The sequence below is a fragment of the Lathyrus oleraceus genome, chromosome 4, assembly GCF_024323335.1.
Source record: "Lathyrus oleraceus cultivar Zhongwan6 chromosome 4, CAAS_Psat_ZW6_1.0, whole genome shotgun sequence".
In the NCBI taxonomy this organism is placed as follows: Eukaryota; Viridiplantae; Streptophyta; class Magnoliopsida; order Fabales; family Fabaceae; genus Lathyrus; species Lathyrus oleraceus.
In genome coordinates this window covers 140236748-140255881 of record NC_066582.1, presented here as the reverse complement: position 1 = coordinate 140255881, position 19134 = coordinate 140236748, and the positions used below count along the sequence as shown (strand labels likewise).

The window sequence follows — 19134 nt, the reverse complement described above, 5'->3', positions numbered from 1 at the left end:
GTCCTGCTTCATATTCTCTAGTTGAAGATGCTTAAATAGGGGCAACTGTTATACCCCGATTTTGATCCTGAAATTTCTCCATCGATCATGCATTTTCTTTCCTCCTCATGACCATTTCATCTGGTCATAAATCTATCCACCTACTAAATATTCAAGAGATGGAGGGTGATGGTGTAGTTTCTCCTTCAGCATTTGTCAAATTGCTTTTTTACCTCCATATCCACTCGAAGATTTTGAAGGGGATGGAAGAAAGCGGTTAGACTAGAACTTGTACCTCCCTGAAAACGTCGTTACTACCGTCTATGGTCATTTTCCTTGAAGAGCCAAAGGAGTCACTTTTAGAAAAGTTTATGGAAATATGCCATCGTTGCATTTTCTAAAACCTAAGCTATTAAAGACTTTGTTAATTAGAAGGAAGCGTGAATTTATGGACAGGGATGCATTGATTTTGACTCCCGAGTATTGTTACGTGACTTGCAAGAGTCCATGCAGCTTGATACACTCTTTGGCTTGCCGTTATTGCCACTCGCAAGTAGTTCCTTTACATTAGTTGATAAGGAGGGAATTGGAGAAAGGTTTTACATTGCACGTGATAGCACAAATATTTATTTCCTGTCATGCCATGTACTTGAGAAATTTCTCATGAAAGGATTTCTTGTAGAATATCAACATGCTTCACAATTAACACCAGATTCTAATGTGATAAAAATGACAGTCAGAGATTTCGCAGCAGCCACGTTTTAGAGGTCGTATTGAGTTTGCAAGCATAAACAGAGTTCTTTATTTTCATGACGGAATTCAAAGCAGTGCTACAAGTGCCGTAAATGAAAACTGCTACACCTATTACAATCCTTCTGTGAGAAAATGCAATTGTATATGCAAGATGCAGACTTTGTAAATAGAGAAAGCACCAAAAGTATTATTGTTACAAGGCATTATCCGTTCTTGAAAAGAAAAATAAATGATATTGCAAAGTACGATATTCTTGTGAAATTAATAAAAAGGGGTGGCACAACTGTGGCGAAATGGCACTGCTATTCCCATGCATCTATTGTTGTGTCATTCCATCGTTGTTGATGCATCTTATGGGGGTGATATGTCAGCTTTTAGTTGTTGAATCCGTCCGCATTACCGACACGTCCAAAACAGCATGGAAAAGCGTTATAGTTGCTTCCCCAAATTCCTACAATAGACTTTGCAACGCTAGTAACCTCGGCTGAAATTCAACCCGGCATGACGTACGTCCTGCAAGTATCAACAACAGATGAAGTTAACACAACAAATTTTTCCATCAAAACAGATAATACCACAACTCGTCATAACGTGGATAATCATGAAAATTGGAAGAGGGTGCTGGAAACTGCCCTGCCTATCACAAACCTTTTCTCGGCAAAAGATTGGTACAATTCAATGAAAACAGTGGAAGCAATTAAAGATGCAAACAAGTGTGGGGCACTTCATTTTGCTGCTTTTGAAGGACAAACTGAGATTTGTAAATACCTGTTGGAGGATTTGAAGCTCGAAATTGATTCGAGAGATGATGATGGAGAAACTGCTCTCATTCATGCTGCACGACAAGGACACACTGCCACTGCTAAGTATCTTATTGACCATGGTGCTGATCCTACTATTGCTAGCAATTTAGGAGCTACGGCATTGCATCATTCTGCTGGAATGGGAGATATTGAGTTGCTTGAGCACTTGCCGTCCAAAGGAATTAATCCTGACTTAGAGAGTGATGCGGGAACACCCTTGCCTATCAGAGTGGAGTTGGACCTGTTGGAATGGTTAAAACCATATACAGACGTGACGATAGTTGAACTTGGAAAAAGGGGAGTGAAAAGTCTGTTGGCTGTTCCAATTAGCTTTGTCAGTGAACATATTGAAACTCTAGAAGAAATTGATGTTGAATACAAAGAATTGGCTCTAGAATCTGGTATAGAAAAATGGGGCCGTGTTCCTGCTCTAGGATGCGAACTTTCCTTCATTTTTGATTTGGCAGATGCCGTGATTGAAAGTCTCTCATATGTTGGTGCCATGGCAGTTTCAAACGTCAATGCTCGACAGTCTTTGGTTCCGCTCGGCAGCGTAGAGGAGTTATTAGCAGCATATAACTCGACAGATATAATAATAAGAGATGCCTCTCCAGTAACTGTTATAATTTCAGAAGCCATCGAGTCTCATCTACCTAAGACAGCAAAGGATATTCCCAAGGCAACAAAAGCACCTACAAAAGTAAAGAAAATGGGTGAGGATTTAAAGAGAAAGGCATTGACAGAAGCAACAAATTTTCAACAATCCAATGCTTTTGAAATCACAAGGAAAATTTCAAACGAACCTTCCAGAAACTTTGTCTCCAAAACCGATATCCATCCATCTCCTTAGTGTTATCACAAAATGGAGTATAGGCCAAAGGTCTTCTTTTTGAATCCATGTCAACCGAAACTAAAACCAGAGCTGTGTTAAAGAACGGGAAGGATTTTGGAGTCTTCAATGTTACTGCAGTAAAAGTGGGGTTAATTACCAACTGTAGAAATCCAGAAATTTCCCAATTTGGGATTGAGACAAGTCAGAGGAAGAAAGTATGTAGGTTCAGATTACCTTTCCGGAAGATAGCATCAAACAATGAAAAAGCACTTCTGAGCATGAAAAAGCACTTCTGAAAGCTTTCTCCTTTGAACCTTTATGCACCAACCGAAACCCTAATCTGCCTGGGATAAATAGGAAAGGGCGATTCAGAGAAAAAAACACAAAAGAGTTAGCGGCGAAAACACAAAAAAACCCTAATCAGAAGAAAAAATTGGAGAAAGGGAGGCGGATTTGAAAACCTAGAAAGACAAAAACCCTAAAAATTTTCAAGCGACAAACGAACCTATTGGGAAGAGGCGAAAGGGGGGAGGCTCGAGATTCGCCATTGTTGCCACCGCCGAAGGTAATCTTCTTCATTTCAACCATTGGGTTCTTGCACAATCTGAGTGAGGTTGAGGGTATTTGGGGTTGGGAGACGCGATCGAGAGAAGAGGAAGTGAAAGAGAGACGTGATCGAGAGGAGAGGGATTGAGAGAGCGTTTGAGGGAAGAGGGATTTCGTGCGTGAGGTCATGAGAGCTGAGTTCATTTGAGAGCATGAGTTTCGTTTCCTTTTCTTTCTTTTTTTTATTTTTTTTTATTTTATTATTATTCTATCATTATTGTATTTGCTTTTTATTAGGCAGACCTTTGAATCTTAACTAAGTGAATGTTTGGTCATTAAATTTGGTTTATTAGTATTAACTGTAATTAATTGTTGTTTAGTATTCCCAATTCCTAATCTCTAAAACCCAACAGCCAGGCGGCTAGGGTCATCTTTTGGGATTTCTCTTTTTTTAATTGATCGTCCATTAAATAAACCACCCTTTGTTTTTTATTTTTTTATTTTTATTCCTACTTTAACCTATTTTGGTTTTTATATTTTAGTTGTTATCTAGTTGATAAACAATCATAAATGGCCTGGTGGAGAGGGGGTAGTTCCATAGTCTTAGGTGGATTGAGTTCGATACTCATACGTAGCATTTTTTTATTTCATTTTCTTTAGTATTTTTTTAGTATTTCATTTTCTTTTAGATTTTATTTTTTATTATTTTATTGTCTTTTAGCATTTTGTTTCTTTTAATATTTTTTTTTATGTCCATGCTTCTTTATTAATTTCATCATATATTCGACACCATTTTAAAACTAAAAAAAAATCATACTTTTCTCGATTTAATATCGAGCCCATTTTCAAACCCGTGTAAGTCGATTGCTTTTTAAGCATCGCCATCAACCTCACATAGCTTACTCTTGGGCTTTCTTACAATGAGCCGGTTCTCTTGCACTTACACTCATGCATTATTTGTTTGGGCCCGATTTTATTTATTTCATGACTTTCTAATCCCCATTTGACAAATGTACCCCACTCCCCCAATGTGTAATAATTTTGTACTTTTTATTTCTTTTATTGTTTGGTTGTTTAATTAGATACTAACACAAGATTAAAATCAACAAATTTCAAAAATACAAAAATATGACTCGATTCAACGTCGAGTACTTTCTCAATAAACGAACCAATTCATTTCTCCCTCCTATTTCCATCCCATTTCAAAACTTCATCAAATGCTTGATCCAACGTCAAGCCATTTTCATAATAAAAAACTCAAAAATATTAATTCATATTCAAGACCTTTTCAATAAAGATGGAAATGGAACGTGGTGTATACCACGCACTCCTGAGACTAGGATTCGAGATGTATATCTCACCAATCCTAGCTCTCGCCATCATCCAAATTTATCCACTTTGTTTTCTTTCAAACACTCATTCAAATTTCTCAAACGTCCATCAATACTTGATCTAGGTCAAGTCATTTTCACAACAAAACTCAAAACACCTAATTCTTACTTAAACACTTTTTCAATAAAGGTGGAAATGGAACATGGTGTATACCATGCACTCCTGAGGTTAAGATTCGAGACGTATGCCTCGCCAATCTTAACTCTCGCCATCGCCTAAAATTGTCAACGCGGTTTCTTCAAACCCTTTCTTAATCAAATTCAAAACACGTAATGCTTATTAAACATTTTTGCAAATAAAGGTGGAAATGGAACATGGTGTATACCATGCACTCCTGAGGCTAGGATTCGAGATGTATATCTCGCTCATCCAAGTTCTCGCCATCACTCAAAATACATCAAACCAATCAAACTCTTTTCTCGCCGCCGTGCGACTAATCAAAAACCTTTTTCATAAATGAAAGATATATTGTCTTAAGTGATACAAAACAATGTTTCGGCCACGATTATTGAGTAGAGATAAACGACGCTTTTCCGAATGTAGATTTATAAATCCGTTCGATGTGTGGTATGCGTCCACTCCTCATCTGTTTTGGGTAAAACGATGTTTTTGTCGATTAGTACAATATAGCTTTCGCTAAAATCGACCAACAAACAAACATTTTTCTACCCAGAACTACGTAAGCCTTGATTTCTCTTTTGAGATACGTAGGAGCAGGATTTATAAGTCTTGTCAGGCCCACTAATAAAAAACTTAGGTTTAGTCCTTCGTTAAAAAAATCCAAAAACATTTCTTCTATCTTCTACTCTTTCTTTTCCACCTAATAACTGAAAAGCCTAACACTTCAAACTAACACTAACGCACACAATTGACCTAATGGTTCCCGTTGAGTACAACGGACGTGAGGGGTGCTAATACCTTCCCCTTGCGTAATCGACTCCCGAACCCTGATATTGGTTGCGATGACCATATCTTATCCTTTCTTTTGTCTTGGGTTTTATCGATATTTCCCCTTTCCTTTTTAGGAATAAATAAAGTTCGGTGGCGACTCTGTTCAGTCCATCATTGCGAGCGTGCGATTGCGCTTCGCTTTGAAGTCGTATCCCCATTTTTTCGAGGTGCGACAGATGGCGACTCTGCTGGGGACACAAATCCCTAAGCGAGTCAAGCCTAGTTAGGACGTTTGTGTGCCTTTGTTTGTTTAATTTTATGGCTTTTCCCTTATTTATTGCTTTTAATATCTTTATTGTTATATTGATATCTGTTGTATATTGGTTCTATTGTGATTGTTGGTACTTGGGTATTTGATTGCAAACCATGTGGGAAAGACTCTACACCCGAGTCTAGAGTGAAAAAGAAAAAACATAAGATAGGACGATGGTTGAGTAGTACAGACTCCAGAGGTGTATACTTCGTAAGAGTCGGTACGAGAACCTCACTTAGAGTAGATTCTTTTGCAAATATTGTCGCCCGAGGTGTATACCTCGTAAGCGGCGATGTTTCAAAGGGGTCCATGACTCTAAGGACCTTTTAGAACATTAAACCTTTGGCCAACTAGAAATGATGGTTGCGTAGTATGGATTCCCGAGGTGTATACTTCGTAAGAATCGATACGAGAACCTCGCTCAGAATAGATTCCCTAGATGGAGTTGATGACCGGAAAGTATTTTCCGTAAGCGTCAAACAGTCTTTTGAATCCATGACTCTGAGTACCCTGTCTAGAACCCAGTCGATGGTTACGTAGTACAGACTCGCGAGGTGTATACTTCGTAAGAGTCGGTACGAGAACCTCACCCAGAATAGATTCCCTTGATGGAGTTGACGACCGGGAAGTATTTCCCGTAAGCGTCAAACAGTCTTGTGAATCAATGACTCTGGGGATCCTTTGTAACAAAGCCCTAGATCATACCCGGTGAGAACCCCGTTTTGGAAAGCAATCAAATTTATCCATACCTCGAACCGTTGAACCTATCCAAAAAAAAAAAAAAAAAAAAAAAAAGGCATTGCATCCATTCATTCATTGCATATGCATAAAAAGCAAAACTCTTAGTTGTTTCGCATTATTTCAGGAATCCAAGACTTGTTAGCAAGATGAATCCTGAGAGAAGGGTTACTTTTCAGTTCAAATACAAGAACGTGGACCTTACCAGCCTACAGAAGTTGAGTGCCAAAATAACACCACTCAAACTCAACAGCTTCGTACAAAACTATGGAAGAATTCTGGACATCCTGAATGAGAAGATGGACATGATGACCGCGGTGACTATTGCTCAGTTCTATGATCCACCTCTACGTTGTTTCACATTTTCTGACTTCCAGTTGGCTCCTACTTTGGAGGAGGTTGAGAGGATCATAGGCCGGAATTTGAAGGATCACAATCCATTTCCTAAGCTCGATGAAGATATCCCTCCCAAGAGAATAGCTTCAGCTTTGGGTCTGAAAGTTGCCGAAGTCGTGGACAATTGGGATGTGAAAGGACCTTTCAGTGGTTTTTCTAGGAAGTTCTTGGAAGATCAGGCCAAGAAGATGGAAAAAGAAGGAGATTGGGAATCCTTCTATGCTGTGTTAGCCGTGTTGATATATGGGATAGTCCTCTTCCCAAATATTGACCATTTCGTGGACCACCTGGCGGTGAGAATTTTCCTCTCTGGTAACCCTGTACCATTCCTCTTGGCAGATCTCTACTACACTCTCCACGATCGTCATGAGAGGAAAGGAGGAATCATCTTGTGTTGTGCACAGTTGTTACATGCTTGGTTCAGATCCCATATGCCTGAAGAAGGTCCTTTCGTCATGCAGGAAACTTAGATAAAAGAAATACATCAAGCAGGAAACTTAGACTTAAAGTCTTCGAAGAGGGTCTTCTCATGGCCCATTTTACTGTCAATGAGGATTTGCTTCTCTTGCAGTTGTTTAATCCTTGCTTTGATTTCAAGGGCCTTTTTCACCGTGTGAAATCCCTTTAAGAACCTCTCGGTTGACGACATCTTGAGTAGGAAGAGGTTCAGTTGTATCCAAAGAGGCTTTTTGAGTTTCAACCTCAGCAATTTTCTTAGTAAGTTCATCTATTTGAGCTTGATAATCTGAGATTCGTTGATCGAAGACTTGTTGTTTGCTGAGACGTTCCTGTTTCTTGGCCTCAAAGTCATTGAGTTTTTTCTCACAATCTTCATTAAAATCCCAATCTAGCCTCATCTCGTTGATCTTTGTTTTAATTTGAAAATTAACATTCCAACAAAGAGCGAGATCCTTGACCAGTTGGGTGAAGAAAGCTTCGAAGTCAATCAACTATCTAGCAACCGGAGCAGGAAGCTCATGTACGGAAAGTCCGTCGAACAATTTAAGGATGTCACGCGCCAAGCCTTCTTCTTCTTCGACGACAATTAGAACCTTGCGCTCAAATAGATAATCTTTTAATTGTTGAAGTTTGAGAGTGACAGTGGCATCCATTCCTAGATAAGGTACGGTAGTCAAAGAGGATGGTTGAGCCTCAGTCGATATTTGATGAAGTTGTTGCAGCTTCCTTAAGGCCTCTAAAAGATTTTGTCTCTTCATGGCCAAGACTTTTTTCGGAGTCAGAGTGATGAAAGAAGTGCCTTCGCCAGTAGCGGTCAAAGGGCCTAAGTTTGCTGAGTATGGAGATTTTGTTGAGCCTTATGTGACTCGCTCTGGAACTCGTCTTGTCTTTAAGGACTCAAGAGAATCTCAGCTGCTTGACTTTCGACCCTCACGTTGACTGTGGGCTCAATAATAGTTGATTGAGCCGCATGTCCCTATAACAAATAAGTCAGGATCCACATCGGAGAATAATTCACGAGTTGTTAAAACAAGGGAATTCAAATACCTGGGAAGCCACATGTTGTGGGGAAGTTGGAGTATTTATTTCTTGACCATGGGGCGCAAAGAACTGAGTAAGATCATCAGGAACTGAGGTATTCGGGGTCGAAGAAACAATTCTTGAAGGAGGTTTTTTGGGCTGAACTTTCTTTTTACGGGCCAGAGTAGGCGGAGTAGCTGGTAGCACCTTTGATATTGGAAAGATGTGCGAATGCACGCTTCCATCAGAGTCTTCACTGTCGACCAAAGGCACCTCTTCAGGAACCTAAGTCACAAGATAGGTGAGAGGGTGACTGGATTTTAAAACCTCATGAAATGCTAAGACACGAAAATACCTTTGGTTTCGGAGTCGATGGTGCCTTTTGTCTTTTTGAAGGTTTGTTAGGGGATGACGCAGTAGTTGGAACCCTCTTTTGACCCTAGAAGATAGAAACAGAGAAAAAGAGTTTGTTATTTTTGCTTCGCAAAGAAGGAAAATGCAAAAGAATAGCGGTTACCTTCTTTGTTTGGGCCTCGTCAGCATTGGTAATTTGGATTGTTGCGTCGGGAGCGTCAGTAGTCGACGGTGGAGTAGGCATTTCTCCAGCGAGAGTGGAAAAGGTGTCGATCATATGTTGAAGAAAAAGTGAACTAGGAAAACATTGACGTTGGTAGTCAGACCATCACTTGTCGAAGTCTTTGGTTGTCAAAAAGGATTGCTGGAATTTGAAAACTGGTAATTTGAGGCGTTGAGTAGACTTGTGAAATCTTACGAAAGCTTTATGGCCTTCATCGTCCAGTGGTCGACTAGCCCATACGATGTCAGTAGAAAGTGACACTAAAGATTTCGGTAACATATGGCTAAGGCCAAATTGGCAAGCCACCAAGTTCGGTTGGTGAAGCACCGTGAAAAATAAAGAGTCGCCACCGGATTTTATTTATTCAAAAGGAAAGAGAAAATAGCGATAAAACCCCAAATGAGAGAAATGGTCTCGCAACCAAAAGCAGATTCGGAAGTCGGTTATGCAAGGGGAAGGTATTAGCACCCCTCACATTCATGGTACTCCATGGGAACCACTTATGCGTATCAAATGCGTATGGATGTTGTTTATCTGTATGTTTGCTTGCTATCAGGAATGACATGAAAGAATAAGGTGGGATAGAAAATAAGTTTTAAGTTAGTGTGCTCGCTAAGTATTTGGGCCCTCGTGCCTATGTATCCCCATACGTGCAATAGGGAAATCAGAGCTCCGTAGTTCGGCTCAAAAATTGAGTATTTGTTTGGTTGTTTTTACTGAACAGTATTGACGTTCGCGTGCTACTGTTCACTTGCTTGTATACTCTATCATGGGAGTGGAAATTATTTGCTTGTTTGAGGTAAAGTGGATACGCTTGGTTCAGACTCTAGCAGTTAAACATTACTTGCTCGCACACGGAGGCTTAAGCCTTGTTCACGGTAGAACGGAAGTAATACGTTCTTATTGAAAAGTTTCAAAGAGAAATCCCTAAGGCAAAAGATGATTTGATTTGTTGGGGTTGATTTTATGTACGGGGACAAGCATCAGACCCTTGGCTAGATACAGTCAACGGTCCAATAACTAGGGAGTTAAGAGGATAATGTTATCCTAACCATTCTTTTTCGTCCAAGAAAGAGATTTGAATTGTGAAAAGAGTTTGGCAAGTCTAATCATTGGAACTTAGAGGGAGACAAGTATCTGACCCTTGACTAAGTACAATCAACAATCAGAGTACTTGGGAATCGAGAGGACCATGGAGTCCAAACTACTCTTTTTCTCTCTCATAGCACCTAGATCTAACTTGTTTGAATCATTAGATGTTTTAAGGGGGAAATTCAAGTGTGGAGTCCTCAGGCTAGGTACGGCCGATGACCCAAGTACTTGAATGTTGCGTACAAACACGTACACCCCATTTTGCATTCCAATTTGTTATGAAAATGGTTTTTAAAAAGGAACTTGACGTTGGATCAAGTGTTTAAATTTATTATGAAAAACATGAGTGAAGAATGGAGGAGGAAGATAGAATGAGGTTGAGAAGAGAATGGAGAAGATATGATAGAATGGATCATGGAGTGGATGGAGAATACTTGATGTTGGATCAAATATTCACGTTGCAATGGTGTGAGTTTTATTTGGAAAACAACTTGACATTGAATCAAGTACCTTTCGTTTCTTTTGAAATGCTTTATTTGTCTTTTTATATTTTATCTTTTTCGATTAACATGCATGGTGAACTAACTAGAAAGCAATAAATCTAAATTATTACATGACTATGGGATGAGGGACATTTGACCCACAATGGAGGGATGGATCCATACAATACAACATAAGGGAATGGAAAGAATTGTACGAATTACAAATTATTAAACTATGTACCATGCCTAAGGCATACAAGTGACATGGTACTTCAAATAATACAAGGCTATTGAATGAGAATAAAATGGTTAGGAGCATGGCTAGCTATGAGTGAGCTTGAATCTCCAAGTCACATGTGGACACAAGACAACAAACGGGTTAGCATGAGGTAAAGTTAAATGAATGAGAATGATGCAACAATATGTAAGTACATACAATGGTTAGAATCGATTCGAATGGTAATGGATTAATCAATGAAAAACAATCAAAGATCTATCATATGATCATGGCAAATAGAATTAGACATACAAAGTATTCATCATCTAAATTGAAATGGGATTTTCAATTTAATCAAAATGATCATAAACCAAAGGAATCGATTAAATGGAAAATTAAAGAGAATATTAATTCTAAGCATTAAATCTACCTAAACATGAATTAGGATCAAAATTAATCAAATCGAAAATTCACTATCCAAATTCAAGAATTGAATCCTAATCTACACGATCATGAACAAGCATCATATAATAGTCCAATTGAATGAAAATTGACCTAAGATATAAACATGGTAAAATCTACATTAATCATATTAATCCACATAAAATCTACAAAAAGAAATATCAAAACCTAACGACTAAAACTCTAGTCGTGGCAAGGTTAATCAATCATGAATTAATTCTGAAAAATTAAGAAACTAAATCTAGTCTAACAATTGATTAAACCTAATTTCTAAATCCTAATCACCTAATTAAACCTAATTACTAGAATTAACCTAATTACTCACTAAAACTATGTTAAGCCCTAATTAACAAAAATCAAGAAAGTTCTAATTCTAATCAAGAACAAGATTAAATTGTAAGGTTTAATCGTGGCAAGGTTCTTTGACTTTTCTTGGAAGGTTTCTGCAGAATTGTAATTCGAAGAGGGTTGAAGAGTTTTGAATTGGGGAGTTTCTTTGAGGGTTAAGAGTTACAGGTTTTGGTTGGAAGGTCGTTGCTATTTGAGGTTCCGTTATGGAAGTTACAGGGTATGAATTGAAGAGTTGTTATAAGTGTGGAGGATGGTTGAGGAGAAGATGATGCAAGGTGGAAGGTTGAGGTAAATAGGGTTCTATTAAATTATGCAGGTTTTTGTTCTTATCAGTTGAAGGTGAGAATGAGAGTTATGGAGGATGATGAAAGGTTCTGTTTTGAGGGGGGTCGAAGGTTTGGTTCCTTGCTCTCATCTTCTGAAGTGAGGGTGAAGAAGAGGTTATATGGTGATTCGGTTACGACAGTTAGAAAGCTGTTACATTCAGTTGAGGGGTGGTTGATAAGTTAGTTATAACAGTTGGAGGTGAGGAGAAAAATCAGTTAGAAGTGAAAGGAAGTTAGAAATTAGTTATAGGTTGTTATGAGCTTTTAGAAGTTGAAGTCATAAGCTGGAAAATGAAGTTTTAAGTAGTTAAAGTGAGAAGAAAAGATGAATAATATTTGTTATGGATTGTTGGTTTTTGCTATCTCTTCAATATTTCTGTTTCTGTTTTTGTTAGCTGCTATTTGCTTTTGTTTTCTTCTGTTAGCAGCTTTTTCTTTGGAAAATTCTGTTGTAGTCTTGGTTGATGATTGACTCTTTTTTTTCTTACTCAACAATGTTTTCTGTGCATGTTCTTGTTAACTTGGTGCAGGGTTTTATCCATGGTCAGCCATGTCTGTCATGGGTTCAGTTTTCGGTTTAGAATTGGTGTCGCAAGGAAGTTAAAAGGGTGGGGTTGTTGTTGCAAGGAACCACGCATTTGTCGGAGTTGTTGGCCATGAAACTGGATTTTTATGGAAGTAACTCATGTTGGATTGTATTTGTAGGGTTTATGGATTGCTTAAGCAAGGTTTTGGAAATGTTCAGAATCTAGATTGCTCATGGCCTGGCTTGGAATGCTTTTTCAACTTTGGATATTTTTTGTAATAAACTTGTGATAAAGTGTGTATTATAATGTGATTGGAATTGAAGGTTAGGTGTATGAATATGGAATGTGAATTGAATGAGTGAATTAGTGTAATGGTTTGAATTGTATTGAAGATTAATTTGGAAATTTAAATGGTAATGATTTGTAAATGATTTTTTATAGTAAATTGAATGTATGGTTATGACTCATAAATGGTTAATTACATGGGTTTAAAGAATGAATTTGGTTTTAAGCTTAAATGGTTTGGATCAAATGTGGTAATGGTTAATGGATAATTGGATGGATAATTTGGTTTGGTATGGTTAATGAATAAAAATTGGATTTAAAATATGGATAAATGATTTATGGATATTTGGTTTTAAAATGTGGATATGGGTTATGAGTTAGAAAAATGGATAATTGTTGAAATGAGCTTAAAACGGATTTGGCCCATTAACAAAATAAAAATGAAATTGGATATGAATGGGTATTGAGATTTGATTGAATTGGATATGTATACGAAATGGATTTAAAAAATATGAAGATGATTAAAAATGGATTCTTGTTAGATGGTTGACTTTGGTCAACTGGGTGACCAAAAAGTCAACAGTTGACCAAAAGTCAACTTAGGTAAAAATATGTATTTTCTTATGGATAAATGGATGTGGACCACAATTCCTTTGAACCAAACGAGATATGTGTAACACCTCAAAATTTGCCCTCCTCTCTTGGGACTAGCTTAACATATTGCATATCATTTTTTAGGTCATTAGGCATTGCATATTTGCATAACATGTGGCTACATTGAGCAAGTCATCCTAAGTCTTGATCAGAAGATAAGAGGTTGAGATGCAAGCTAGAGTTTCATTGAATGGATCATTAATCATCTGAGGGTTGTGCTACAAATTAGGGTTTCTTGGTTCTCAAGGAGATTGAGCTTCACCTTGGTTGAAATGATACATCATCATCATCATGGTCTTGTTATCATCCTAGAGATTCAAGAGGTTGATCAGATACCTTGAGATTAGGGTTTTGACCACTGGTCAACCCTAATCATCTACATTGGGCCAATCAGGGCTTGGCAAGGAGATGGGGTCTACAATGGATATGGGGATCATCATGTGATTATTTTGAGCTTATGGAAGCTAGGGTTTCATCATTGAGCCATTTCATCAGGAGTTTGAGGCTCAATTTGATCAGTGCATAGCCAAATTCATCTGTCAGTCAGAAAAGTCAACTGTGGTCAACTGTGCCTGAGATGGTGGATTTGGAGGTGGGAGAGGGTTAGATATACTTCATTCATGTCTAAACAAGTTTCATTTGGCATTTCAAACATCAAGAATGAAGAAAATAAAGTCAGATGAAAATTTTCCAAAAATGGCAGGTGACCTGTAATTGGAAACTGCCCAAAATGGAAAGTTTTTCATCTCAAAATTACATGTCCAAAAATGCTTCAAATGAAATTTTGTCCAACATGAAAGTTTTAGATCTTGCTCTCACCTTTCCAAAAAGTCCAAGAACATGAATTTCTCATGTGTGGTTGGCAAGTTATGGATTGATCATTGTCCAAAAAAGTTGAATTTCAAAGTGGCATAACTTTTGATTCACAAGGCCAAATTGAGTGAGGTTTTTTTGAGCAAACTCCATTTGACATGCTCTATCCAAATCATTCATTACATTTCATCAAAAATCATCACACAAAAATGGCATTTTTTAAGTGAATTAATTTGAATTTTTGGAGGGAAAATATTCATTTGAAAAATATACATTTTTTTTACTTCAAACCAATTCTATTTGCATCCAAACAATATTTGAAGTGCATTTCAAGTGAAAATTCGCACTGTAGCATGCCATGCACATGTGAGGGTGTAAAAAGTGTCAATTTGTCAAAACACCTCCAATTCTCTTAATTTGGATTAGCATTGTTTAAGCATGTTTAGGGTTTGGTTAATTAGGGGTATATATAGTGTAATCATAACAGAATTCCATAACCATTTTTCATTTTTTCAGATCTCCCAATTTTGCTCACAATTTTGCTCTCAATTTTCTCTCAATTTTTTCTCTCAATTTCTTCAAAGCAATTCCATAAATTCGTGCTTGAGTCTTCATCTAGCATCATCATTGGTCATTATTCAAGCAAGAGTCCTTTGAATCTATGCATGTTGAAGCTACTCCAAGCAAGAACATCAACAATGGTGAAATTCTCATTCTGTTGATTCAAGCTCAAATAAGCGTCAAGAACTTCTCCAATACACTACACAAGCTTGCAAGAGAAAGATCCGAGCATTACAAGGTCAGGAACACACGGTTTTGAAAGATGCTCTACAAGAGGTGTGGAATTCGACTCTCTCTTTTCTCATTTTCGTTATGTGATTGTTATAGATCTCTCTCTGGTGATTACTCTGAGCTTTATTTCACCTAAAACCGTGCTATATCGAGTGAGATCCATTGATTCAAAGTTTCATGTCAAAATTTGATTTGCTTGATTTGTGAGATTCATGATGTTATAGGCTTAGTTAATGCTTGATTATTGCTCTTGGATGCGTACACTTCATGAATATGTGATTACTTCGCAAAACTGTGAAAAAATGTTTAGCGTATGCATACTCTGTTTACTGTTCATGCTTGTTTGGAGAAGGTAAGTTGCAGAACTGTAGCCACGGTTTTATGCTGTTGTCGTTGCAAGGAAAGCGTTGCATATTACGCATGCAAAGGCTCGTTTCCTATTGGTCATGGCAAGTGCCCATGCTACACTGTAATTGGCCAGGCTTGTGTAATTGAAACGCAGAGTTTTAGACTCTGGCGCTGAGCATCATTCAAATTAAATATAATAATTCAATTAATTCCATTCCATTTAAATTAATTCTAGTTCATTTGTTTTCACTTTGTTTCATTTTTATTTTGCTTCTTTAAAAAATCATATAAAATCAAAGAATAGTCCAAATAACATGGGGATTTTTTCTATGATCTTCTTTTTCTCTCTAGTTTTTTATCAACAGTTTTAATAAATTTTTGCACGTGTAAATTTTAAAATTGCCTAGGGATTGTTTGAATGTGTATTTTGTGCATCATGCTCATTCTTTCATTCATAAAATGATGATGCTTCATTAGTAATTCATGAAATTTTTTGTGCATGTTCTAGACATCTTAAGGAGCACTTGGATAGGTGGTTTGAAATTTTTGAGTTCCTGGATTGAGAGTTATGACATGATCTTTGAAGATGTTACATTCTATGCCATGCCATTCATTGTGCAACTTCATGATTTTATTTGACCTGCTTGTGGAACTTGGATTGAGCTGAATTTTTTCATGATTGATCATATGGATGTTGAGAATACATGTGAATGTTTCTGGAATTTTTGAATGCATTTCCTAATTGATTGGAATTTTATCCCCTGTTTGGTCATTTGTTGTTTTTTTGTGACACATGTTTGTATTTGCTTTGTGAAATTCTGGTCATTAATTGGATTGAGGTGAAATTTTGTGGAGTGATTGTAGACATTTTGAAGAGCATTTTGGTTTTGGTCTCATTCATTTATCATGTTTTATTGCTGTTTTATGATTGATGGAAGTTGATGCTTGTTTTGATGCCTTGTGTTGGCTTGCTTTAACTTGTCTGGACTTTATGAATTTAATTTCCCTACTTCGACTTGTCCAAATAGCATGAAATTTGATATGCTACTCATTCAATGTGTTCTGTTCAGACTTGAATTTTTGTGGAATTTATTGAGCTGTTTTGATATTGATTTGATTGTGATCATTCTGTTTGCTCCAATGTGATTCCAAAGTGCATAGTTTGACATGTTTTGTTCATAAAATAGATTTGGTGCATAGTTTTGATGTGAGACCAATTGGATTCTCTTCTGGAGTGATAAATCTTGGTTTTGATTAATTTTCACTTGCTGTTTTGAATTTTTCACCTTCTTTGGACCCTAGGCTTGTCCTAGTGGTCTTGTTTCTCACATTTGAATGTGATTTTCAGGTTGAAGAAGCAAATGTTTAAAGGAAATTAATGCAAGTTGATTGAGTTTGGTTTATATGCTTGTTATGAACTAACTTGGTTTATTTTGTAGGATGCTTGGCTCACTTGAGTTGATTGTGCTTTGCACATGTGATTGATTGTGTTGTCTGTTGGTTCTTATCTTGTCTGTTTTGACTTTGTGATTGGTATACTGACTGAATTAGATTGATTTCAGGTACCATAGTCGCTTTAGTTCTTTAAGAACTTGCTGTGCTGCTGCTTGGTTGTATAAACCAATTGAGGTAGACTCTCTTGTCTCCATGTAGTCTGGAAGACCTGGCTTGTTATTTAGCCAGGCAACTGTCTGAAGTCCTCCTTAAGAGGCGATGTTTGTGATTGTTTAACTTTGTCCCCAAGCAGGAAAAGACCTTGATTAAGGCAATTGGCAGAACCCAAGGGATGTGCAATCCATCCCCTGCTATTCTTGTTGAGTCGTCCCTCTGCTCACACCACTGTGTTGATGCATTAGGACATTAACCCAAGATCAGTTGAGTCAGAGTCATGAGTGTAGAAGGGTTCCTACTTTCTGAACCCACACTCCTTTGTCTGAAGCTCTCCCTGGCCAGGGATAAGAGCTGTGAAGTCCCATCTTCACTCACCTTTCATCTGCTTCACCCTGACTCTCAATGTCAGGGTTAAGAGCTAACACTACCCTGTACAGTTGTGTTGCTTTTGCAACTTAACCCTTGATTGAGCCCACCTTGTCTGGATATAGCGTGTGCTAACTGTGAATGTTTGATTTGTTTTGTGTATGCTTGCATGCTTTGCTTTTTCCTGGTTAGGATTAGCTTGCTGTTGTGCAAGTAGATAGAGAACCATAACATAGGGCAATGATGCATGATAACACCTAGGCTCGAGTACAGCTCCCTAGTAGTGTGTCTCCTTTGTATCTGGTTAGAATTTCTTTCCCGTTCAGGGGAACTACGTCGCCCTGATCCTCATACCAGATGAGGTACGTAGGCAGGAGACCGTGCGAGGTCTCTCCGGGCACTTTTTTTCTTTTTTGTGTGCGTTTGCTTGACAGTTGCTAGGCTCGAGTGCCTGACTCCTTAGCAACTTGTTGCTTGTTTGTTCTTGTGTGTCAGGATATGGATGTAAGACCAGCGATTGGCTGTCCGTATCCTGAGTGTGTTTGTTTGGTTCGGAAGCCGATGTAAGTCCAGCAATTGGCGTTCGGGTTCCAGGTTTGCCTGTGTTTGTGTGTGTCTTGTTTGGCGTGCGTGAGCCGAACTACGGCAGCTCTGATTCTCGTTCCAGACGAGATACGTAGGCATAGGACGCGATGTCCTAGCGAGCCCTCTCCCCTCTTATCCCACCTGTGTTGTATTCAGTGTGTGTGTGATGTTTGTTTTAGCAACCTTTTTCTATCTTTTGAGCGTGGATCCCGTCGAGTACGACGGACGTGAGGGGTGCTAATACCTTCCCCTTGCGTAACCGACTCCCGATCCCATCTCTTTGGTCGCGAGACCATGCTTTTTCCAGGTTTACTCTGAGCATTTCCTTTCCCTCTTTTGGGATAAATAACGCACGGTGGCGGCTCTGTGTTGTTTTTGTTTAGCCCGCCGGTTGTTTTTCGCGGATGCGACAGCTGGCGACTCTGCTAGGAACTTATGAGATGTTGACCTGTGCTGGTCCATCTTCCCTAAGCGAGTCTCTCCTAGCGTTCTAGGATAGTTTAGGTTGCTTGTGCTCTATTTATTGCATTTATTATTCTGATTGTGTATATATTTGCATAAATATTTGCATGCATCATACTATCATGTTGCCGTCCTCTCTGCAGGTGGTTCCGTTGTTTTGGGGTGGGTGTTCTGAGTGGGGCTAAAACCCAGGCCCGAGTATACACCTAGGAGTAGTGTGGTCTCACGTTCCTCATTTGCTTTATCAGCATATTGTTGTAACGTGACATACCACAAGCCGGACGAGGTTCATTTGATAGTGCTCTTCCTCTGTGGAGTATCCATTTTGGTTGTGTCACTTCATCTGAACTATTGACTCTGGTGACCGATCATTTCCCGGATCTTTGGTTTAGACGATCTCAGGAGAGCTACAATGGCACACCCGAAAGGGCAAACCCATTGAGTATCTCTGCCCGATTGTCGAGACTATTATCCGCCTTAGGATGACCTGATTAGAATTTACCTATGAGGGGAGGGTGATTCTTACAGATGCATGTTCAGATGGTGACTTTGATGGTGACTATTGGTTACGTTGATCAGAGTCATATTTATAAGTCGGATTTATGGCCAGTTATTTCCGAGACGCCGGAGTGCTGTCCGTGTTATCAGTAGGGATCCGTTTATTTCAGGATTCCCCGGGCCGATTCAGAGAGGATTGAGGTTATCTGCTCAGAGATTGTCTGGTGATGATGGTGTATCTGTCTTCCGTTTATTTCGGAACCCTTAAGGTGGATTTGTGGTTACATATTCCCTCAGATGGTTGTGATCGGTTCAGAGATCAGGGCTGTGACTCAGAGCAACAGATGATCAGATGACTTGGAGGATGGCAATGCATTGCATTCATTCATCAGCATCATTCACATTTTGCATTTACCTGCATCTAACATATGTTTATCCATATGCAGGGACATTTTTGATCGAGATCCTGGTTGAGAGACTTTCTGCTCAGATATGAGGCCCGATTTGAAAGATGATGTTGCCTACAGTTTCTTCAACCCAGAGATCGATGAGTTGAGAGATATG

General features: G+C 38.5%; 1 protein-coding gene across 1 annotated transcript; it reads left to right on the top strand.

Annotated features, from left to right (window-relative positions):
- The first annotated feature begins 1233 nt into the window (after window positions 1-1233).
- Window positions 1234-2385, top strand: LOC127136418 (uncharacterized). The gene has a single exon (XM_051062974.1). It carries the CDS (start codon window positions 1234-1236, stop codon window positions 2383-2385), a length of 1152 nt encoding a protein of 383 aa, XP_050918931.1.
- The last annotated feature ends 16749 nt before the right edge of the window (window positions 2386-19134 follow it).

What these genes read in the sequence shown, in the direction of transcription:
- LOC127136418 (XM_051062974.1), top strand. Translation starts at nt 1,234, where the DNA reads ATGACGTACGTCCTGCAAGTATCAACAACAGATGAAGTTAACACAACA.